The 22,815-nt window shown below is 47.8% G+C and overlaps 1 protein-coding gene across 2 annotated transcripts in view; it reads right to left on the bottom strand.

The window, feature by feature from the left end:
- Positions 1-8,482: 8,482 nt before the first annotated feature.
- Positions 8,483-22,815, bottom strand: part of LOC138565943 (regulator of microtubule dynamics protein 3-like) — a 2,735,427-nt gene continuing 2,721,094 nt past the window's right edge. The window contains exon 11 of one of the 2 annotated variants that reach the window (XM_069643047.1): positions 8,483-8,987. In XM_069643047.1, the coding sequence (XP_069499148.1) occupies positions 8,975-8,987 (13 nt within the window). In that variant the 3' untranslated portion in view covers positions 8,483-8,974. Of the gene's footprint in view, positions 8,991-22,815 lie in introns of both variants that reach the window. The other variant, XM_069643046.1, reaches the window with a different exon arrangement.

The raw sequence follows: 22,815 nt of genomic DNA, 5'->3' as shown, positions 1-22,815 counted from the left end.
CAGAGGGCAGGAAGGCCTTCAGCGCTAGCCTGATCGCCCTCAGCTCCAAAAGGTTGATGTGTAGTCTGGATTCCGATGGAGACCAACGACCGCTGATTGTCAGATCGTTGGTGTGGGCTCCCCACCCCGTGAGTGAGGCATCCGTCACTACAGTGATCTCTGGCCATGGCTGCCAAAAAGATTGTCCCTTGAGGATGTGTTCTTTGCAAACCCACCATTGTAGGTCCTGAGCTACTCTGGTTGGAACTTGTAAGAGATCTGTCATTTCCCCTGAAAATTGGGACCATTGAGTCCTGAGGGCCCATTGAAGGGATCTCATCCTCAATCTGGCCTCTGGCACTAGAGAAATGCAGGATGCCATGAGGCCGAGCAACCTGAGAAAATCGAAGGCCGGTAGATACTGGGCATTCTGGAATTTTGTCACCATCTGCAGAATGTGGTGAGCTCTCTCTTCGGGAGGCGAGGCTTTGCCCGAACGAGTATCCAAGACTGTTCCTATAAATTGGAGCTTCTGTGATGGTATCATGTTTGACTTTTTTAAATTCAGAGAAAACCCTAGTTTGTGAAGGAAGTGGCAAGTCTTGGATAGATGATCCTGCACTTGTTCTGGAGAACATGTCCTGATCATCCAACCGTCCAAATAGGGGTAGACATGAATCCCCCCTCTTCTGAGACTCGCTGCCACTACCGCCATCAACTTGGTGAAAACTCTTGGGGCAGAGGTCAACCCGAAAGGCAGAACTCGAAACTAATAGTGAGAGTTGCCAATCGCGAACCTCAGGTACTTTCTGTGCTTGAGATGGGTTGGCACATGAAAGTAAGCATCCTGAAGGTCCAATGATACCAACCAGTCTTGAAGTTGGAGAGCCTGAAGGATCTGAGAAAGAGTGACCATCTTGAACTTGTCCTTCCTGAGGAACTTGTTCAAGTTTCTCAAGTCCAAGATGGGTCTCAGTCCTCCGTTCTTCTTTGGAATGAGGAAATATGGGGAATACCAACCCTTGTTCCTCTCCGCTATAGGAACATGTTCTATTGCACCTTTCTGTAGCAGGGTTAAAACTTCCTGCAACAGGAGCGGTTCTGGATTTTTGGTAAAGTTGTATTCCGGTGGGTGATTCTGAGGTTTCTTTAGAAAAGGAAGGTAGTAACCTTGGGATACTGTTTCCAGTGCCCAAACATCTGAAGTAATGCCCCGCCATTCTTTCAGATGCTGTGAGATCCTGCCTCCCACTGGGGTCATGTGAGTCAAAACCTCAGAGTGGTTTTGCGGCAGCTCCAGCAGTGGCTGAAGGGACAGATGCTGCTGCTGGGGCAGATCTAGCGCCTCTTCCTCGCCCCCGAGGAAATTTTCTTTGCCCCCTTTGATTGGCCTGTCCCCTTCCTCTCCCAAATGAGGAGTAAAAACGAAAGGGACGACCCCTCCAGGAAGATGAGCCTGTGTAGGGGCGTTGCTGAGGTTGTCGTATAGCGGCACTAAGTGACTTTGCCGCTGCCTTGGAGGTCTGCAGCTTCTCCAAACTTTCATCCACCTTGCTGCCAAACAACCTCGAGCCATCAAATGGCATGTTAAGGAGTCTAGATTGAACATCTGGTGCAAAACCTGACTTCCTTAGCCACGCAAATCTGCGTAGCACTGCGCTAGACGCCATGGACCTACTGATACTGTCAGCAGTGTCCAAACCTGCTTGAAGGCATTCTCCCAAAACCTCCTTACCATCCTTAATTATGCACAGGAAACCATCACGTTCCTCTCCTTCCGGGATGTGTTGAGCTGCCGCTGACATGCAGTCCCACAGAGTATAATTAAATCTAGCCAATGTACAAGATACATCGGTAGACTTCAGAGCCATGCTCCCTGATGAAAAGATCTTTTTCGACCAAGCATCTACTTTCCTGTCATCCTATCAGGGGGAATAGTGGGGTATGCAGCATTTTTTGTTGATACGGCTGCCTGAACTACCAGACTCTCAGGAGAAGGATGTTTACTCAAATACTCTGGGTCAGAGTTACAAGGTCTGTATTTTGCCACATATTTTTTATTTACTGCTGGACTAGATTCCAGTCTTTCCCAAGCAGCATTTACTCTCCTTTGCAGGGCAATATGAAAAGGAAGTATGGGGTCTGGTTGAGGACCTCCTGACAAAATATCTTGTCATGTCATCATCCTGGTATACAGGTGCATTATTACCCCACCCCATAAACTCTGTTACTCTATTCATAAGTTTTCTTTAACCCAGATCAGCATGTTCTGCTGGATCTGGTCTCTCAAATTCATATCCAGGAGATGTGTCTATTCCACTTGCAGACTGTAAACATTCATACAAATCCTGCATTTTTGATTGAGGATGTATTAATTCCTCTGGAACATCTCTTGTCCCACATTTTACCCCTGCTGATGTAACCTCAGGTTCATCTTGTTCTTCATATTCTTCATTTTCTGATGACATTTCTCCATATACCAATGACATAGGGCCTCATCACGACTTCGGCGGTAACCCTTAAATCGTCAGTAGCGCTATTACCGCTGGATTTAAGGGTCCACCGAATCAGGGCTTCGGCGGATTTCGCCCCAGCTCTGAGCTGGGGGGAAATCCGCCGGCGGTATTAGCGCGAAGATTCCCCATTGAGCCCAATGGGGAATGGGGCATTCCCGAATGGGCTTAGTGGGGAATGGGGACTTACATTACCGCCAAACTCGTGATCCGGCGCTATTAGCGCCGGGGAGTTCGGCGGTAGGGCTAATACCGCCCGCGCTAATAGCGTTACCGTTACCGCCCAAGTCGGGATGAGACCCATAGTATGGAAAAAATCATGTCTGTTTTCAGGGTGAAATATTTTTTCAGGAATATGTTTCAACCCTGGTGTCGGCGTCGACAGAAGCGTCGATGGCGTCGAAGTCGTGGCCGTTACCTTCGATGTTGTCGAGGTATTCTTCGATGTTTTCGAAGGCACTACAAATGGCGTTGAAGGAATCTTCGGGGCAGTCGATGTTGTCGAAGTAGTCTTCGAAACACTCGACGCCGTCGAAGAAATCTTCGAGGTCGTCGATAAAATATTCGACGTGACTTTTTTCTGTTGGATCGTCGACCCTTTATACTCGACAGCCTTCGACAGAGGCTTTGAAGATGTTTTCGTCGAAGTCTTTAATGACTTATCGATGTCGAAAGTCTTTTTCGTAGAGTCTGTCTTTTTAGGTTTCTGGGAAGGGTCCCTAGAAGACACCCTCGCCAATTTCTTGTCAGACTTCTTAGTTTTAGACCTTCCTCTGTCACTTTTGTGACTAGAGGCATGACCTTCAACAGACATTTTTGAGGGGGTCTGGGCCGCGTTCTCAAAAATTTTCATCATAGACTCTCTAAATGCTTCCCACTTTTTAGGGGGGTCATGTTTAGTTGGACAAGTAATAACTTCCTCCGAAGTCGAGGAAGAAGAAGAAGAGGGAGATCGGTGTTGTCTCTTTTTCGCCTTTTTGGACGAAGAAGAAGAGGACTTCCTTGATCTACTCCTCGATCGTGATTTTTTATGGTGTTTTGCCGAAGACTCAGCCGAGTCCTTCTTCCCTCTCAAAGAAAACTTCGAGAATTCCTCCCCCACCGCCAGTTTACCTCGTCTTTCTTTCAAGGCCTTGTGGGTCATGGATTGGCACGAACCGCAGTCATCGATCCGATGTTCGGACCCGAGACACCAGAGGCAGTTACGGTGAGTGTCGGTCAGCGACATTTTTCTGCCGCACCTTAGACACTTCTTAAACCCCGTTTTCGGAATAGATGGGTTCGAGGAAGATGACATAATCGCTTAAGACTGAAGCGCCATTTTATTTCGATCCGAAGCGAAGCTAATGGAAAAACGGAACTGAGGCCAACGGGCGCGCTCGAGGCATTTATACTACGGATGACGTCGACACTCGACGTATGCCGCCGAGGGACATCGACGCCGTCGCCTCGAGTGGTGCGCCCTCTGGTGGAGAGAGAACAAATTTCCGAAGCAGCAAAGCTGAAGGTAAGGATATATCTAAGATGAGGAATACGTGGGAGGACACAATCCATTCGAAGTTGTTCTCCAGTGCCCAAACCCACATGCTGACAGCTAGATTGCACAGTGGAGGGGATCTGGTACCCCCCAGCTTGTTGACATAGTACATGCAGGTGGAGTTGTCCGTCTGGGTAAGAACTGCCTTGCCCTCTATAAGAGGGAGAAAGGCATTGAGAGCCAGCCAAATGGCTTTCAATTCCAACCAATTTATGAGGGACTCCTGCTCCTGCTGAGTCCAGACACCATGGATGCTGTGGCTGTCCAGAGTGGCCCCCGAGCCTTCTAGGGAGGAGTCCATAGTAATGGTGACCTGAGGGGCCGCCTGCTGTAGGTTCCCTGTCATTTCATCGCAGGATGTTTTTTCGCAGGGTTTTTTACCATGGATTTTTTTTACAAAAAAAATCATCGAATTTATTTTTATTTTACCACCTTCCATCTTTAATATTATATATATTGCCAAACATCCACACCCAATTTATATATTTTTCTAATTCCCACCAAATAAATTCATTGAGTTTTTTTTGGGCAAAAGATTTGCAGTAAAAAACCCAGTGAAAAAACATCCCACGATGAAAGGACATCACACCCTGCTGTAGGGGCTTGCCAACTGCAGGTTTAAGTCAGCGGACCACCACATGAGGTCTGGGCGGAGAAAGGGGGGAATGTCGACTGGCGCCGCTTAGGAGCCCTTCTCCTAATTCCACGGGGCTGCGAAGTGCAGTTGTAATCTCCTCATCTTGAGCCTTGTGTGGGGTACGGCCAACAGGACCGCCGCCAATATACCCAACAGAAGTTGGTACCATCAGGCCGAGGTCACTTCCCCGGAGAGGAAGTGAGAGGTGGCTTTCTTGATGGCCATTATCTTGTCCTCGATGGAAAGATTCTCTCGGAGCTTGTGTCCCATATGAGGCCAAGGAAGGTAAGGGTTTGTGTGGGCTGCAGCTGAGACTTCTTGAGATTGATAGTGAACCCCATGTCGTGGAGTGTAGGTATGGTGAGCCACCTCCGGAGATGTAGCCCTGGAGAGCCAGTTGTCCAGGTATGGGTAGTCATGGTGGCCCTGAGGAGGGCTGCCAATGCATTCATCAACCTGGTAAAAAACCTGGGGACTGATTTGAGGCCAAAGGGTAGTACCTTGTATTCGAAATGGCAGGCCATGATCTTGAACCGCAGTAAGGAATGATGCGGCTGCCAAATCAGGACGTGTAGGTATGCGTCCTTCAGATTCAGGGAGCACATGCAGTCTCTCCTGTCCAGTGTTTCCGCAATAAGTGCTGGCGTAACCATCTTGGATTTTGCAGAGGAAGGGCGAGGTTGAGGGTGGAAATGTCCAACACAACTCTTAGGCAGGCCTCGTTCTTCTTCTGTATGGCAAAAATCCTGGAATAAAAGCCCAAGCCCCGCTCGGAGGTTGGGACTTCTTCCACAGCCTGGCTCTCGACGAGTGACCAGATATCCGCCAACAGAGTTGCTGTCTCAATCTGTGGGAGAGGAGGGGAGGAGGGAGGAGAAGAAGCTACGGTAGGCGGGACCCCGTGGAGACTACGGAGAGGATCCAGGGGTCCATAAAATTCTGATGCCAAAATTGCATGTGAAAGGCAAGCCTGCCCCCCACACATGGACCCAAAGGGGCGTGTCATGCCTTCTTTCCCTCTGAGGCTGTTGCGGAGGAGGGGGATTGGAAAAATCCCCCCCCCCTTTTGTTGTTTCTTCCGGTGCTGACTCGGAGAATGGTCAGGTTGCCTGGACCTTGTCGGAGCGCTGCTGTGACTGGGTGTAGGCCTTGGGAGTGGCCTTCGTAAGAAAAAAGACTTTGCCGTTTGCAAGCTGTTCTTCTTTTTATCTAATTCTTCATCCATGGTGGAGTGAAAGAGTTCACTACCCTTGAATGGAAGGTTCAATATGCGTTCCTGGACGTCTGGGTTAAACTTATTAGCCCAGAGCCAGGCAGTCCTTTTCATGTCCGTGGCGATGCAGATGGCCCGGCCAGAGGTATCGATGTGGGCCACGGTGGACTCCATGATGTCCTCTGCTACCAGCCTGGCATCTCCTAGGCCCGCCTTGAAGCGTGCTTGGCTCTGCGCTGGAAGTTCTGGGAGGAAGTCCGCAATTTCCCGCCAGAGCCTTTGGTTGATGGCTGCCAGCATGGCATCCGCATTGGCTTGACGGAGCTGCAAGGAGACGTTGGAGTACAGCTTTTTCACTTGTACGCCTCCAAGATCCTCTCCTCCTTGCCTAGCAGCGTCAAGGACGAGGTGGCTGAGGACGACTGAGGCTTAGAGTAAAGGAATGCTGCAGCAATCACAGAAGAGTACGTTGAGATTCGCCGAAAGCAAGAGTGTATCCCCCTCCATCTGCATATACTTGGCGTTGAAGCACTGATTGACAGGTTGGGCCAAGTGCGGCTTGAGCCACCCCTTCTTGGCCAGGGCCACGACATCTTTCTGCATCGGGATCCCAGTTTTGGTAGGGGGTCTTAGGGTGAGGACTTCTGCCAAGACCCTTTCCTCAGGCTGCTCTACCTTGGGCTGAGGAAGCCTAAATATTCTGCCAAACCGGCAGGGCGTTTGTGGAAGGCCCTTGCTGAAAATTGCACGTCAGAGTCCTCCTCCTCGTCAGCGTCCACCAGAGTGCTCGGAGGGTCCGGAACTGGTGGAGGTGTGCTGGGCGCTGTGGGCTGTGGCTTGGATATCGGAGCCGATGGCTGCTGAGGGGTCTGTTGTGGGGCCACCTGTAATGTGGGAGGCAGGGAAGCCAGAATCAGAGGAGCTGGCTGGGTCAGCTGTGGCTGCACTGGGGCCTGTGGCACCGGAGCCATAGGAAGAATGACTATGGGTACCGGTGGGGTGACCTGGGGGAGCATGTCACTGATGGCATCCCGAAGGATGGCCCCCCATCTGAAGAGTTTGCATCAGCCCTAGGAACCTTTCGAAGAACCGGTCTTCAGAGGCTGTAGAGGTGGCAGGAGATATTGACGCAGTGGCTGTGGGCAACTGGGGCCGGGGCACACTTTGCCTGGGGTGCAGGGGAACCCTGCCCTGCGCTGCTGATGGATAAACTGTAGGCCGCGCACCTGGTTGACACCAGTCTCACCTTGTGACTCTTTCCTCCACCCGCTCAGCAAGAGGGGTATCGGATAAGCGGCCATCTTGTCTGGCGCAGCGGCCCTTTTGTCAAGCTGCATGCCATGTGCCGAAGTTGTGGTGCCTGGCTCGCTGGAACCAGCCCCGTCCAAGATTGGTGTTCGAACAAAAGGCCTATCCCACACCTCAGGCCGTGACCTGGAAGGCATATTGCCCTCGGCAGAGCTGTCGGTAGTGCTGCGTGAAGGCGCCCCCTCGGACATGATGCCGGTACTAGGGCGTTGCCCCTTGGGAGTAACCCTGGTAAAAGAACCTTGCGGTCCCTCAGCACTGACCCCAGAAGGATCCAGAGACCGCTAGGACGGTAGCTGGACTAGCCTCGGTACGTGTGCTGATGCTGGAACCCAGAAGGTCCCTCCCAGTAGAGCGCTTATTTGGGAAGGAGTCGCCTTTACAGGGTGCAATGGTGAATAGAGGCCTTTCCTTTGGCCTCGAGCGGAGGTGACTTCTGGAAGAGCTCTCTCCACCCAGCTAGCCTGTTCTTCAGTGCCCGTGGAGTCGGTGCGTTGCACGAGGAACGACCTTCGGGGTCAAGGCAGCAGAGGCAAAGGGCATGGGGGTTGGATGTAGGGAAGAGCCCCTCGCAGGCTGGAAACCTGCTGAAGCCCGCTTAAGTCGACCTGCGCCGGGGAGGAGCGTGGCGTTGGAGGACCAAGTACTTAATTTAAAAGAAAAAAGACACAGATAGAAGAATATCCGGGGAAAAGTGTGTGGTATTACATGGCTGAAGCCAAACCCAGGAGCGCTGGTGAATTCGGCCTGTTCCCGTCGATGTGGAAAAGGGTACTGGGGAGTGGCGCCGGTGGGCGGAGTCAGGCGAGTGCATGCTCCCAGTGCCGCGCCCCCATGCGCCTCTAAATTTAAATGGGAAGAATATTTTTTTGGTGAAAAAGGTTCTGTCTCCTGTGCCTCGCGAGCGACGCCCATACAGTATGGAGGAAAGGGGACAGGACGTAAGAGTATGTACTACAAAAGCAAGTTAATACAAGGCACACTTTCAGCTCTGGGATAATATGTCATTCTGCTGTTGTGTTACTAATACTAAACCTCTTAAATGATACAGCCTACCTAAGCTTGAAATCCTGCTGTAATTGTCATGTGTGTGAACAGTGTGATAAAATAACAATCATCCTTGGGCGAACAGCCCTCGCTGCCTTACACCAAATTAGCTTCACAGTCCATTAGTTCCCACTAGTGAGAACCGTATACTTGCATATGGTGTGTCAGGCTACATATGAAAATGGCTAAAATAATGAATCAAATTTCTGATTTTTGACATACAGTCAAGAATGACACAACGTTTCGAATAGTCTTAGAGAATTTTAATTTGGCCATGGCAACTTCATAAATCTATTACATACACTTAAAAGTCATTTGAAAACTTAAAAATACAAATCGAACCTAAATACATTAGTAAAGAAGGACATTCTTTTTTGTCAGGTAATAACATTATATTTTAAAACTCTAGATGCCCAGACAGAGAGTATCCGCAAACAAATATACCACTCTACAGTTCGCAAAATAAAGATACACAAAACCACTCAGAAAAGCGGAGCACACAAAGTCCCAGATATTATTAAAGTGGTAATTAAATATGAAAATGATGTTTTATTAAAAATTAAACAACGGTCTTCGTGAACAACATAAGGAAGGATGATAAATGTCAACTTTCATTCTGTATGCTACATCCTTGAGGCAACTGCATTTGTTGAAGACTTGTCGAGAGGCGCAAGGTGGCTGCTGTAGGACATCCAGCTGTTGTGGCCATGTTTCTCATACAGTTTTCCTTATTGTGTCTTTTAAGTGAGAACCCTGCTAGTGAAAAAACATTGTTTAAGATAATTATTGCTGTTTGCTTTTTAAAATCACAAACAAGCAAAACACATTTGATTCTGGCTCCCAATTATTTGAATTTCAGCTCAGTTTCTTAATCTTGTGAAAAGGTACCGGAATATATAACACCACAGCTAAATAATACACTTTATAGTCACCATATGCGAACTTGCTAAGGTGTAACCTCACATGTGTAGATGTCATGATCATATGTTAAGTACATGTTCGATTAGCCAGCGAATGCCTTTATTTGCCGGATATAGTCACCGTCCATATTTAAGGTATATCCTATTCTGAGTGCTTGACTGCATGATGAAGGGAAATAAAGAAACATGTCTATTTCTTGAAAAATAAGGAATCTACCATTAGATCCAGCCATATCCAGGTCGAGGGACTTCGGGCCTCATCATGTGTTGTGGGGAAGGTGATTCTGGAGCAGGAATACAGCCAGAAGTAAATACCATCTCTGTGGCAGTTTTTCTAAAAATTCACCTACTTTGGAGTGTATCACGGGGCCAGTCCAGTGGTAACGATAGGGGTATTGCTGGAATATCACTGACAGTATTCCAGTAATACCACTTTGTATCATTTTTCAAATCTATTTCTACCATCGGACATGTGGTTTATTGGAATGAAACCTCGCACACTGAAGGCATGCCCTGCTGTTTCAAGAAAGCAAACATTCTATATGTGCTTTACGTTGTTTAAAAACCCAACACATTTCAGTGGCAGTGAAAATAATAATAAAAAATGGCATTCAAACGCATTTGATTGTGAACCAAACTAACATGCGATACGTAAATCATGCTAAACAATGTAATTGCAATTGCCTTTAATGAGAGTAAGGTCAAAGATGAAGAAGTGGTGACTTAGGGTGTCTTAGGTGTGCTTGTGTCTGCTACGCTACAATGATTGTTTCATTTGCTGCAAAAAGCCCCAACCGCAGTCATACGGCTGCACTTAAACTCCTCAAACAAAAGCATCAAAGGGTGGTATTTCAATTAATATTTTTAGCATGTTTCTTATTTGCAAGTAATCCATATGTCAAACAGAAAAAGTATGTAACTGTATTTCTCCAGCGTTGGTATCTTTCATAGATCTTTCATAGATTCACATGCTTGAATATTCCCCGTCGTCAGACTGGGAATCCTCGTGATTTAAATAATTATTAAAAAATGTAATATAATTTACATAGAAACACAATACAGATTGCCCATTATGGCCTATGGGCCATTCAATCGTGTAGTCCCTCCACCTCATTTTGGTCCTTTATGGCCCTAACCAATGAGGTGGCAGGGTTTAAGCTCCCACCATTGTAGCCATCTTCAGATTTTGAGCCTTAGAAGACATGAATTGATGGTTGCTGGGAAGGGGAGCAGCCTCTTAGGGGAGGCGGGTGGGCGCATGTGAATCTATGAAAGATACCAATGCTGGAGAAGAACAAGTAACTTACCAACTGTAACGTTCTTTCGACTGAATGTTCCTCCCACGTATTCCTCATCTTGTGATAATTCGTTATCTCCAGCTTCGCTGCTTCGGAAAAAACAATTCTCGGCAGAGGGCGCTGTGCTCGAGGTCGTGGCATCGATTGTCCCTCGACGGACTCCATACTCTGTCGACGTCACCGATGGTATAAATAGCTCGAGCCGCGCCCGTTGCTTCAGTTCTGTTTTTTTCGATGAAACATATAGGAGGAACACCCAGGCGTGTCCCATGACCGATACATTCTTCGTGAGAGGAAAGTGTAAGAAAACGTAAAACTGTACTGTGGGGTAGGATGGGAGGGTCGATGAGGAATACGTGGGAGGAACATCCAGTCAAAAGAACGTTACAGTTGGTAAGTAATTGGTAAGTAACTTGTTCTTCGAATGGATTGTGTCCTCCCACGTATTCCTCATCTTGTGATAGGCTCCCATAGCAGTAGCAATTTTGGAGGCGGGAGTACTAATTTCAGTTTTCGTGGATAGAATGCAGAACAGCCTTGGCAAATAAACCCTCATTAGAGGAGGCAGTATCCAAACAATAATGTTTAACAAAAGTATGCATTGTTTTCTAGGTTGCAGCTGCACAAATATCTGCTGCCGGGACTCCCCTCTTTAGAGCCGCAGAAGTAGCCATTCCCCTTGTAGAATGGGCACGAAGCCCATCTGGTGGTTCTTTTCCTGCTAATCTGTAGCATTCAACTATGGCTAATATGATCCAGCGTGAAATGGTCTGTTTTGTTACAGATAAGCCTAATTTATGACCAGTATAACCCACAAATAGTTGGTCATCCTGTCTCAATTTAGCCATCCTTGAGATGTAAAAACTAAGAGCCCTCTTGGGATCTAGTCTGTGTAATCTCTCCTCTTCCTTGCCCAGATGAGGAGGAGGGTAAAAAGTTGGTAGTACTATTTTTTGTGACAAATGGAAGTCCGAGACTACTTTTGTCAAGAACGAAGGTTTAACTTTAAGGACTACCTTATCCTTATAAAGAATAGTATATGGTGGTTTGCATGAGAGAGCCTGAAGTTCGCTAACCCTGCGGGCTGATGAAAGGGCCACAAGAAGGACAGTTTTTAGCTTTAAAAGCCTCAATGGACATGAATGCAGAGGCTCAAAAGGTATGCAAGTCAAGAATTTTAGTACTAAATTTAAATCCCAAGTTGGTACATGAAAAGGTACTGGAGGGTATACATTAGTAAGCCCTTTTAAGAATTGAATGATTAACGGTATTTTGGAATATGAAACCTCTTCCGAGGAGCGCTTGAAAATGGACAGAGCAGCAAGGTATCCTTTGATTGTTCCTATCTGGAGCCCCAGATTAGCTAGATATAGCAGAAAAGAAAGCACCATTGGGGTGCCACACTGAAAAGGGTCCACATCCTTGTCTTTGCACCAGTTACTAAACCTGTTCCAGCGACATCAGTACAAAGATTTTGTTGCTGGTCTTCTGGCCGAAAGCAAGATTTCCATTACGTCATCCGGAAGATCCCAATCCTTGTATCTCAACCTCTCAGAAACCATGCGTGAAGGTTGAGTGTCTTGACCTCTGGATGGAGAACCCGACCTTCCTCTTGCTAGAGAAGATCCTCTCTTTGCGGAAGACGTATTGGAGGGCAGATGGACATGTCCAGAAGGTCCAGTTACCACGTCCTCCTGGCCCAATCCGGGGCAATTAGGATCATGGTTTTCCTGAACTTTCTCAACCTCCTGATTACTTGAGGAATCACAGGGACTGGGGGAAACACGTACAGCAGTGGAAATTTCCACTCCACTACGAATTCGTCTCCCAGAGCTCCTCTTTGAGGAAATTCCCTTGAGCAGTACTGATCGCACTTCCGGTTGATCGCAGTGGCGAACAGATCCACTTGAGGGGTTCTCCAAAGGGCGAAGATCTCCAAAAGGACTTCCTGAGCTATCTCCCACTCGTGAGAGACCGTGCTCTGCCTGCTCAGAGCGTCTGCCGCCGTGTTCTTCTCTCTGGCTAGGTGAATTGCCGATAGAGAGATTCCTTCTTGTATTGCCCAGAACCATAGCTGCATTGCCTCTCTGCACAGTGGTAGTGACCCTACTCCTCCTCTTTTGTTGAGGTAGTACATGGCCACCGTGTTGTCTGTCATTATCAGGACATTCTTTCCCTGTACAGAGGGCAGAAAGGCCTTCAGAGCTAGTCTGATTGCCCTCAGCTCCAACAGGTTGATGTGTAGTTTGGACTGCGATGGAGACCAACGACCGTTGATTGTCAGATCGTTGGTGTGTGTTCCCCACCCCGTGAGTGAGGCGTCCGTCACTACTGTTATCTCCAGCCATGGTTGCCAAAAAGGCTCTCCCTTGAGAATGTTGTTGTTGCAAGCCCACCATAGAAGATCCTGAGCAACTGCGCTCAGGACTTGCAGAAGATCCGACATATTCCCTGAGAACTGGGACCACTGAGTTCTGAGTGCCCATTGAAGGGATCTCATTCTCAACCTGGCCTCTGGTACTAGGAAAATGCAGGATGCCATGAGGCCGAGCAACCTGAGAAAATCGAAGGCCGGTAGACGTTGGGCATTCTGGAACTTCGTTACCATCTGTTGGATGTGGAGAGCTCTCACTTCAGGAGGCGAGGCTTTTCCCGATGAAGTGTCCAAGACTGCTCCGATAAACTGGAGCTTCTGGGATGGTACCATGTGGGACTTCTTGAAATTGAGGGAGAAGCCCAATTGGTGGAGGAAGTGGCAGGTGATCGAAAGATGTTCCTGAGCTTGTTCTGGAGAACTTGCTATGATCAACCAGTCGTCCAGGTAGGGATATATGTGAATACCTCCTCTCCTGAGACTTGCTGCCACAACCGCCAACAGTTTGGTTAAAACCCTCGGGGCGAGGTCAACCCAAATGGCAGAACTCGAAACTTATAATGAGAATTGCCAATCGCGAACCTCAGGTACTTTCTGTGCTTTGGATGGATTGGCACATGAAAGTAAGCATCCTGAAGGTCCAATGATACCAACCAATCTTGCAGTTGGAGAGCCTGAAGGATCTGAGAAAGAGTCACCATCTTGAACTTGTCCTTCCTGAGGAGTTCAAGTCCAAGATGGGTCTCAGTCCTCCGTCCTTTTTTGGGATGAGAAAATATGTGCAGTACCTACCCCTGTTCCTCTCCGCTACAGGTACCAGTTCTATGGCACCTTTCTCTAGCAGGGTTAAAATTTCCTGCAACAGGAGCGGATCCGGAATTTTGGCGGCGTTGGCTCCCGGTGGATGATTCTGAGGCCTTTTTAGAAAGGGGAGACAGTAACTGTTTCCAGTGCCCAAGCATCTGAGGTAATGCCCCGCCATTCCTTCAGATGTTGAGAGATCCTGCCTCCCACTGGTGTTTTGCGTAACATGGTATCAGAGGGATTTGGAGGCGGCTGCAGGAGTGGCTGAGGGTACAGATGACGCTCCTGAGGCTGATTTTGTACCTCTTCCTCGTGCTCCACGAGGGAAGTTTCTTTTGCCCCTTTGAGAAGCCTGTCCTCTTCCTCTACCAAAAGAGGAGTATCGAAAAGAACGACCCCTCCAGGAAGATGAGCCGGAATAGGGTTTTAGAGGCTGGCGCAAAGAGGCGCTAAGTGATTTAGCTGCCGCTTTCGAGGTCTGAAGTTTTTCTAGGCTTTCATCAGCCTTTCTGCCAAAGAGCCTCGAGCCATCAAAGGGCATGTTGGGGAGTCTAGCTTGCACGTCTGGTGCAAACCCCGACTTCCTCAACCACGCAAATCTGCATAGCACAACGCTTGCAGCCATGGATCTGCTGATACTATCAGCAGTATCCAGTCCAGACTGGAGACATTCCCTCATTGCCTCCTTCCCGTCTTTGACTATATTCAGGAAGCCTTCCCTTTCCTCACCTTCCGGAATATGATCAGCCGCCGCCGAAATACAGTCCCACAGGGTATGGGTAAACCTGGCTAGGGTACAGGTGACATTTGCTGACTTAAGTGCCATACTGCCTGACGTGAAAACTTTACCTGCCCAGGCATCAACTTTTTTATCCTCTCTATCTGGAGGGATAGTTAGATAAGCAGTTTGTTTTGAAGTAGATGCTGCCTGAATGACTACTCTGGAGTCGGATGTTTATTCAAATATTCAGGATCTGTTCCGGCTGGTCTATATTTTCTTGGAAAAGTACTATCTGCAGCAGCAATAGTCTCTGGTTTCTCCCAGTTTTTCTCCACAGTCCTTTGAAGGGCCCTGTGGAAAGGGAGAACAGGATCTTTCTGAGGTCCCTTGACGATTATATCCGTCATGTCATCTTGTTCAAAAATGGGTGAAGTATTATCCCAACCCATATATTCAACTACCCTGGTCATAAGATCCCTGTACCCAGCATCTGCATGCTCTGCAGGATCAGGTTTGGCGAACTCTAATTCTGGGGATGTGTCAATTCCACTGGCAGAATGTAGAGTATCACTCAGGTCTCTCATTCTAGATTCCTGGTCAATAGGTTCCTCAGGAACTTGTCTTGTACCATAAGTAACTCCCCAAGGAGCAACCTTGTCTTCTTCTGAAGCAGACTCTTCATAAATTGCTGACATAGATTTGAAAAAGTCTGACCTGGGCAAAGGAGTGAATCTCCTTTCTTCCTCTTCCATCTGCTTCGAAGGTATTGGCAAATCCTTTGAAGTTGTCGAAGGGGTCTTCGAAGTCTTCAAAGATGACTTCGATACTGGCGTCAAGGATGTTTTTGGCTTTGGAGTCGAAAATATTGACGCCGAGGGCGTCAACGAAGTCGTCGAACTCTTCGACGACTTGTGTTTCTTGCATGGCACTGGAGAAGTGCTCGACTCTCGAAGAGTCTGACGGTTTTACGTCGACTTGAGTTTTTTTGGATTCCTCGACGCTACCGGTCTTTGCCATGGTAGTCTTGGACTTCCCTTTGTCGTCCAATGGAGCGACTTTATGGGAATGGCTTTTTCCGAGGGTCTTTCGAGGGGGTAGGGGCCTCCATCTTTTTGCGGAATTCTTCCCACTCACTGGGAGAATCCGATTTAGTCGGACAACGAATTTCTTCGGTCGACTCTGAAGAAGATGATGATGAGGGAGATCTATGTCTCCTCTTCATTTTTTTCGATGATGACGAAGAGTGTCTCGATCTACTCCTAGATCGAGATCTCTTTGAGTGCCTATGGCGATCCGATTCCTTAGAATCAGTCACTTTCTTGTGTCTTTTTGACGTAACCTTTTTTGAGGCCTCCCTCCCCACCGACAGTTTACCTCTCCTCTCACAAAGAGCTTTCTCGGTCATTGATTGGCAGGACCCGCAGTCGTCGGTTCGGTGACTGGAACCGAGACACCAGAGACAAATCCGGTGGGGATCGGTGATTGACTTTTTAGACCCACAATCTGCACACTTTTTGAACCCAGTCCTGGGTGTCGAAGGCATTCAAGATGACATTTTCTTCACAGAAAATAGAAGCGCGCCGTTCTCGATCGCGAAGCGATCGGAAAAACGGAACCGAAGCAACGGGCTCGGCTCGAGCTATTTATACCATCGGTGACGTCGACAGAGTACGGAGTCCGTCGAGGGACAATCGATGCCACGACCTCGAGCACAGCCCTCTTTCCGAAGCAGCGAAGCTGGAGATAACGAATTATCACAAGATGAGGAATACGTGGGAGGACACAATCCATTCGAAATACAGTTACAGGTAAGTAACTAAGATTTCTCCAGCATTGGATCTTTCATAGATTCAGATGCTTGAATAGAATATCAAGCAGTCAGACCATGCCCACACATTCTGTACTTTTTGCAGATCCTTCTGCTCGCCTTACTATACAGCAAGTAACAGGTTACATTACCCGGGAAGGCGGGAAGAGAACGCTTCTCCTACCTTATGCAAAGAGATGGCGGAGTACCGCTTGACCCACTGCTGACTCTTTGCTGGTATCTTCTGCCAGGTAGTAGGGCTTGGCGAACGTATGCAGAGTGCTCCAGGTTGCAGATCTGCAGATGTCTTTTAATGGTACTCTGGCGTGAAAAGCAATCGAAGCTGCCCTCCCTCTGGTGGAGTGGGCTGAAGGAGGTCTGGCGAGTGGATTGCCTTTAGACCGATGACAGTGGGTGATACATTGGGAAACCCAACGCGCCAAAGTCTGCTTAGGAGTGTGCTGCCCTTTAGTCCGGCCAGCAGATGCGATGAAAAGTCTAGTCGAGGAGCGGAACTCCTTAGTCCTTTGTATGTAGAATTTTAGTACCCTTCCCACATCTAGTGAGTGTAATGATCTCTCCGCATCAGATGTATGGTTCATGAAGAACGTAGGGAGCACTATACGCTCGGTGAGCGTCATTTCTAAGAGCACCTTGAGAAGTAATTTAGGGTACGTCCTCAGGATGACATGGTCCTTCAGAAACAAGGTGAAAGGAGGTTCTGAAGAAAGGGCTTGCTATTCGTTAATCCTCCTGGCCGATGTGATGGCCACTAAAAAAGCTGCTTTCCAGGATAAGAAATGTATGTCACACCTATGAATAGGTTCGTATGGTGGCTCCATGAGAGCTGCCAGGACCGTGTTCAGGCTCCATGAGGGGACCAGTGTAGGAGTTGGCGGAAAAGTATGCATCAGTCCTTTTAAGAAAACTTTGATAGCCGGTTTAGTGAGCAAAGATTGCTGACCTGGGTTAGTTGTGTATGCCGAAATGGCAGACAGATGCACCTTGATGGACGAAAGTGAAAGCCCTGCATTAGCCAGGTGCAACAGGTACAGTAGTATTTGTTCGATGGACACAGCGAGCGGGTCCACTGAAGAAGTTTCACACCACCTGGTAAAACTAGTCCATTTCCTAATGTAAGTTGTTTGTGTAGAAGGAAGGAAGAGTCAGGTGAATTAATTTTCGCTGCTCAGGAAGCACGTGTGGAGTGACAGGCTCGCGGGATCGTCCTGGAGCACCTTTCCGATCCTGTTGCATTAAGAGACTCTGATGAAACTTGAGGTGAATCAGGGCCATAGAGACAGGTGCGGCAGGGTCAGATACCAAACCTGGTGGGCCCAATTCGGCGCTATTAGGATCATTGAGCAGGTCTGTTCTTTTAGTCTGCCTAGCACTCTCGATATGAGCGGGATCGGAGGGAAGGCATAAAGATACTTGCCTGTCCAGTCCACTGGAGTCGAACCTGTGGCATTTCTTGTTGGCCTTGGTGGCAAAAAGGTTGATCTGAGGGTGCCCCCACTTCTGGAAGATCCGTCGGCCTTCTGCTTCATCTAGTTCCCATTTATGGGATGCTGGATAGTCCCTTCTTAACTTGTCTGCTAGAACGTTGTCCACTCCCGGCAGGTGTTCTGCTTTATGTGGATTCTGTGATGTAAAGCCCAGGTGCATAGCTTTTGAGCCTCCTGAGAAAACAACTCCGATTTTGTTCCCCCTTGTTTGTTCATATAGTGCATCAATGTGGCGTTGTCTGTTTGGAAGTCACCGCCTGCCCTGCAAGTACCGCCAGAAAAGCCTTCAGCGCCCACCGTATTGCCCTGAGCTCCAGGACATTGATGTGCAACTGGGATTCCTGTGGAGACCAAGTGTCCTCTGTTTGTAGATTAACCAAGTGCGCTCCCCAGCCTAATAGTGAAGCATCCGTCCTGAGGAGAAGAGTTGAAGTTGGAGCCTGGAAAGACATTCCCTGCAGAAGGTTTTGAGGTATGCCCCACCATAGGAGGGCCTTGTGGTAGGCTGCTGTTAGTTGTAAGGTATCCTCCCATGACCCGACTGCCTGCTTCCATTGTTGGTCCAGGGTCTCTTCTATTGGTCTCATGTGAAGCCTGCAATTTGGTATGAGGAATATGCATGAGGACATCATGCCCAGGAGAGATTTGAGGGAGCGGACCCTGGCTGATGAGTTAGTGCAGATATTCTGTCTGCTGACGGGCTTACTCTGGGTATATTGGTGTTGAGTTCAGCTCGAGAAGTCCTGCCCTGTTCCCAGCAAAACAGTGCAGGACTTCTCCTCGTTTGTCGAGAAACCGAACTCTTGGTGTATCGTTCTCTCCACTGCGAAACTTGTAAGATTGAAAAAGCTGGTCCTTATGAGCCAATCGTCTAAATATGGGAAGATTTCTGTTTTCGATCATCTGAGGTATGCTGTCACACCGGTGCCAGGCACTTGGTAAATGCTCTTGGTGCTGATTTTAAACCGAATGGGAGGACACGGAATTGAAAATGTGACTCCCGTATGGAGAATCTGAGGAATTGCCTGTGGGCAGGATGAATGGGAATGTAGAAGTAGGCGTCTTCCAAGTCGAGGGTGGCCAAGAAGTTGTGTGGGTTGAGCCACGGGAGAACGTTCTGAAGGGATATCATCTTGAATTTGATGCACTTCATAAACTTGTTGAGAGCTCCATAATTCAGAATCGGTCTCCACTGGCCATTTTTCTTCTTCACCAGAAAAAACGGGAGTAGAAACCTCTTCCCATTTGGTGGTTTGGTACCGGCTCTATGGCCGCTTTTAAGAGCAGCTTGTGAATCTCCAGCATGACCTGCTTTAATTGATGTACCTGGCGTGGAACGGGGCAAGAAACAGAGGTTGATCCAGAATTTTGATGGTGTGCCCTTCGCGAAGCACCTGTTGCACCCACTTGTCTGATGTTACTTTTAGCCAACTTTGGTAAAAAATTGCTCACTCTCCCTCCCACAGGGATGAGTTGTGCGAGGGGAGGAGAAGGACTGTCAATTTTGCTTGCTCTGGGTCTTGGTGTGGTTAAACCGCGTTTACCCCTATGGGTATATCTGCTTGCCGACTGATGGTATCTTTCTTGAAAGGTACTTTGCGTTTTCTGATTATAGGAGGGTCGACTGAAACCTTTATATTTTGTCGATGTACCTCGAAAGGATCTAAAAGATCTGTGATCCTTATCTTTAAGGGAACTGATGGATCGTGCCATATCGGTATCAGCCTTTATAGCATTGAGATGGTCGTCTATCTTTTTTCCGAAAAGGTCTAGCCCATCGAAGGGCATGTCCAATATCTGAGCTTGAACCTCAGGTCTAAAGTTTGTAGCCTTCATCCAGGCTGGCCTCCTCAAGACTGCACCATGGCCATTTGTCTGAAACCCAACTCCGCTATGTCCACGGCTGTGTGGATCATATGGTCGGAGGTAGCCTCGCCATCTGATATCATTGCTTTGGCCTCTTCTTGCAGCTCTGTAGACAAGTGCTTGGTCAGCTTGGACATACGGAGCCACAGCTCACTGTCCAGATGTGCAGTCATGGCAAGAGCGTTTCCAGCCCTAATGGTGAGAGATGCCGACGATGAGACCCTCCTACACATGGCTTCCAATTTACGCCCTTCTTTGTCAGGTGGAGCTGAAAGGGGCGATGATGGATTAGCCAGCCTTTTTCTGGCTGCAACCGTTATGACAGAATCCGGTTTAGTATGTCCCATTAGACATAATGGTGCCGTGTCAGGTGCCTTATACTTTTTCTCCGGTCTGGAAACGAGTGCCAGTGTGGACAATGGCGTGGCCAAAGTTTTTACTCCCGTGTCCCATATCTTGTCCAAAAGGGGAATCGTAGTGACTGTCCTTCTACGTTTGTCTCTATGCTCATAGAGCACCGATTCTTTTTTTGTTTATCTTCTGATGTGACTTGCAGATTAAAGAGATCTGCCGCCTTACCAATTATGGTATGAAACGACACCAGATAATTGGTTGGTGAAGCGTCTCCTGGGGAGTCCTTCTTCTTAGACTTTTCCACAATGTAATTGTCCCACTCACTCTGCGCGTCCGGTTGCTGGGTAATTTCTCCAACTTCGGGACTTGAAAAGTCCCTGAAAGGATCTTCCTGCCAGTCAGAGACTGATGCGGTGGATGGAACTATCGTGGGGTCCCTTGTGGGTGGTCTGGTCGGGTCCCTTGTAGGTAGTCTTGGTGTAGGTGATGATCTAGGGGAGACTCTTGTCGGCAAATCACTGTGAGTTCTGCTCCTGGACCTGTGGAGAGGTTCCGGTGAGCGTGCTCTCTTACGAGGTCTGCTCCTGTCAGGGGAGTTTCCTGGAGAATGATAAGGCGATGATACCTGTCTTGCAGGAGACTTTTCCATTGGTGTAGAAGAACAATGCCTTTGCCACATATTAAATTCGTCAATGTTCCTCTGCATTGAAACCATTAGCTCTGGATCATATGGGTTTGCAGGTTCCTCTGATGTAGGATGCCAGGGATGACTGTTTTCCTTGGGAGTGAGGATCGGTTGCTCAGAAATGAGTTCGGAATCCGAAGAAAATCCTCCTGAAGGATGATGTCAGGCAGTTCTGCCACTTCTTTTAAAGGAGCCAGCTGGACCCCTATTGGTAGACTGAGGGCTTCCGGGGTGTGTAGGTCTGACTCCATTGGTTTGAATGATTCGCTTTCCTTGGAAGGCGTGCTGGGAACATCCGTGGACGGTGCCTTAGACTTATTCTTCTCCATCAACGGGGAGTCAATTGTCGTTGACGGTGGTTGGATGTCTTCATCGACGAAGGTGCCGTGGACGAAGATTTCATGGATGACGATGGCTTCGTGGACGGGTGATGCTCCGTCGACGATAGCTTTGTTGATGAGTAGTGATATTCTTTTGTCGACGACTGGTTAGATGTGGCCGATTCCGACAACAATGACTTGGTCGTGGACGACGAGGTTTGAAGGGTCGTCGTTGATGACTTAGGTTTCGTCGACAGCTTGTTCGTCGACAGACCACTATTGCCAGTGCCGCTCCTAAACTGCGTTTTCGATGACGACTGCCCCCCGGAATTTTTGAAAACATCTCCTTACCTTTGGAGGAGGTTTTCTTGTCATGGTGCTTTTTCATTTGGTCTCCAGGACCCAGGGAAGATGATTCCATCTTTTTCTTACTCCTATGTGAAGGAGAAGCACCTGTTTCCAAATAGGAGGCTGTTAATTTTGAAGTTTGTCTCTCTGAAGGCTCCACAGACAGTACAGGAGCTGTCTTAGCTGATTCTTCACCATAGAGTGTCCTCTAGATTCCAAATGTAGAAGGAGTCTTCTATGTCTGTCCTGGAGAGTTTTGTTAGAAAAGGTCTTACAAATCTCACATTTGTTAATGTCATGGGAATAGAGAAATCAAATGCACTGCTCATGAGGGTCTTTCAGATAGACAAGTTTCTTTTTGCATTTTACACAATCCCTGAAAAGGGAAGGTTTCTTGGTAGTAGGTTCCTCTGACATGGTGTGAAGAGAGGATTCACTCGACAAATTTCAGATGAACACAGGTGTTTTCTGAGCCCAGAAACACTGTGCAGGAAGGATTTGATCAGGAGATGAAAATAGAGCTATTCTTGAGAAAAAATATGTATATCTAACAGTTAAGAAAAACAAAAAGCTCAGAGAGCTGAGGATTCCCTCTAGTCTGTTAGACTGCAGTGAAAAAACTGAAGATGGCTGCCTGGGGCTGAGCTTAAACCCTGCCACCTCATTGATTAGGGCCATAAAGGACCAAAATGAGGTGGAGGGACTACACAATTGATTGGCACATAGGCCATAATGGGCAATCTACATTGTGTTTCTGTTAATAATGTATTTTTTTTTTATTTGATTTAATTGTATAATACAATTTTTACAAAATAGAGATGTAATCCTCCCATTAACTGTTCGAAGTTCACAAACAGAACGGCGTGGAGTCTTACTTTAACCTGTGTTGCAGTCACACGTAGTTCCCACTCTGATTCTACACCGAGATCATGGACAGGGACCGCGACCCCCACAGGAGTGGCGGGCTAAGGACACCCAGCTGGCTATCCTGCCCATCCGTGTCTGCAGTCAGGTAAGCAGGCCGATCTCTCAAAAGAACCCTACCACCGCGATCACCCAAACAGTCTTTTCCCCACTTATGAGCCGGCACCACCATTCCTCTTCCTCGTAGACGTATAGGTTTTTGAACAAATGTCCGAGGTGTCTCTGGCGGGGGCCTGTGACGCCTAAGCAGTTGAGCAGGAGGTGTCTTATGGTTTCAACCATCTCTGACTTCGTGCAGAATCTGCATGCTTCGTCCGGGGCCAGTTTTCTACGGAATAGGACTTCCCTTGTGTGAATGATATTAAGGCGGATTCTTAAAAAGTTCATCCTGAGTTTAGAGTTCGGTAATAATGTATTTATATTAAATGTATTAATAATTATTTAAATCACAGAGGATTCCCAGTCTGACGACATTCAAGCATCTGAATCTATAATGATCCAATGCTGGAGAATCATATTTTCTACCTATATATCACCCCTTCATCAAGAGGAAATTGTCTGTGAATTATTAGACCAATGACTTAGTTTCTACTTGTCAAACCAAATGGTGGACATAGAAGGACATACCTCCAGGATGCTATCCCATCAAACC

The sequence above is a fragment of the Ambystoma mexicanum genome, chromosome 2p (genome assembly GCF_040938575.1).
Source record: "Ambystoma mexicanum isolate Mex_15411 chromosome 2p, UKY_AmexF1_1, whole genome shotgun sequence".
NCBI classification, from domain to species: Eukaryota; Metazoa; Chordata; class Amphibia; order Caudata; family Ambystomatidae; genus Ambystoma; species Ambystoma mexicanum.
This window is presented reverse-complemented; position numbering and strand designations above follow the sequence as displayed.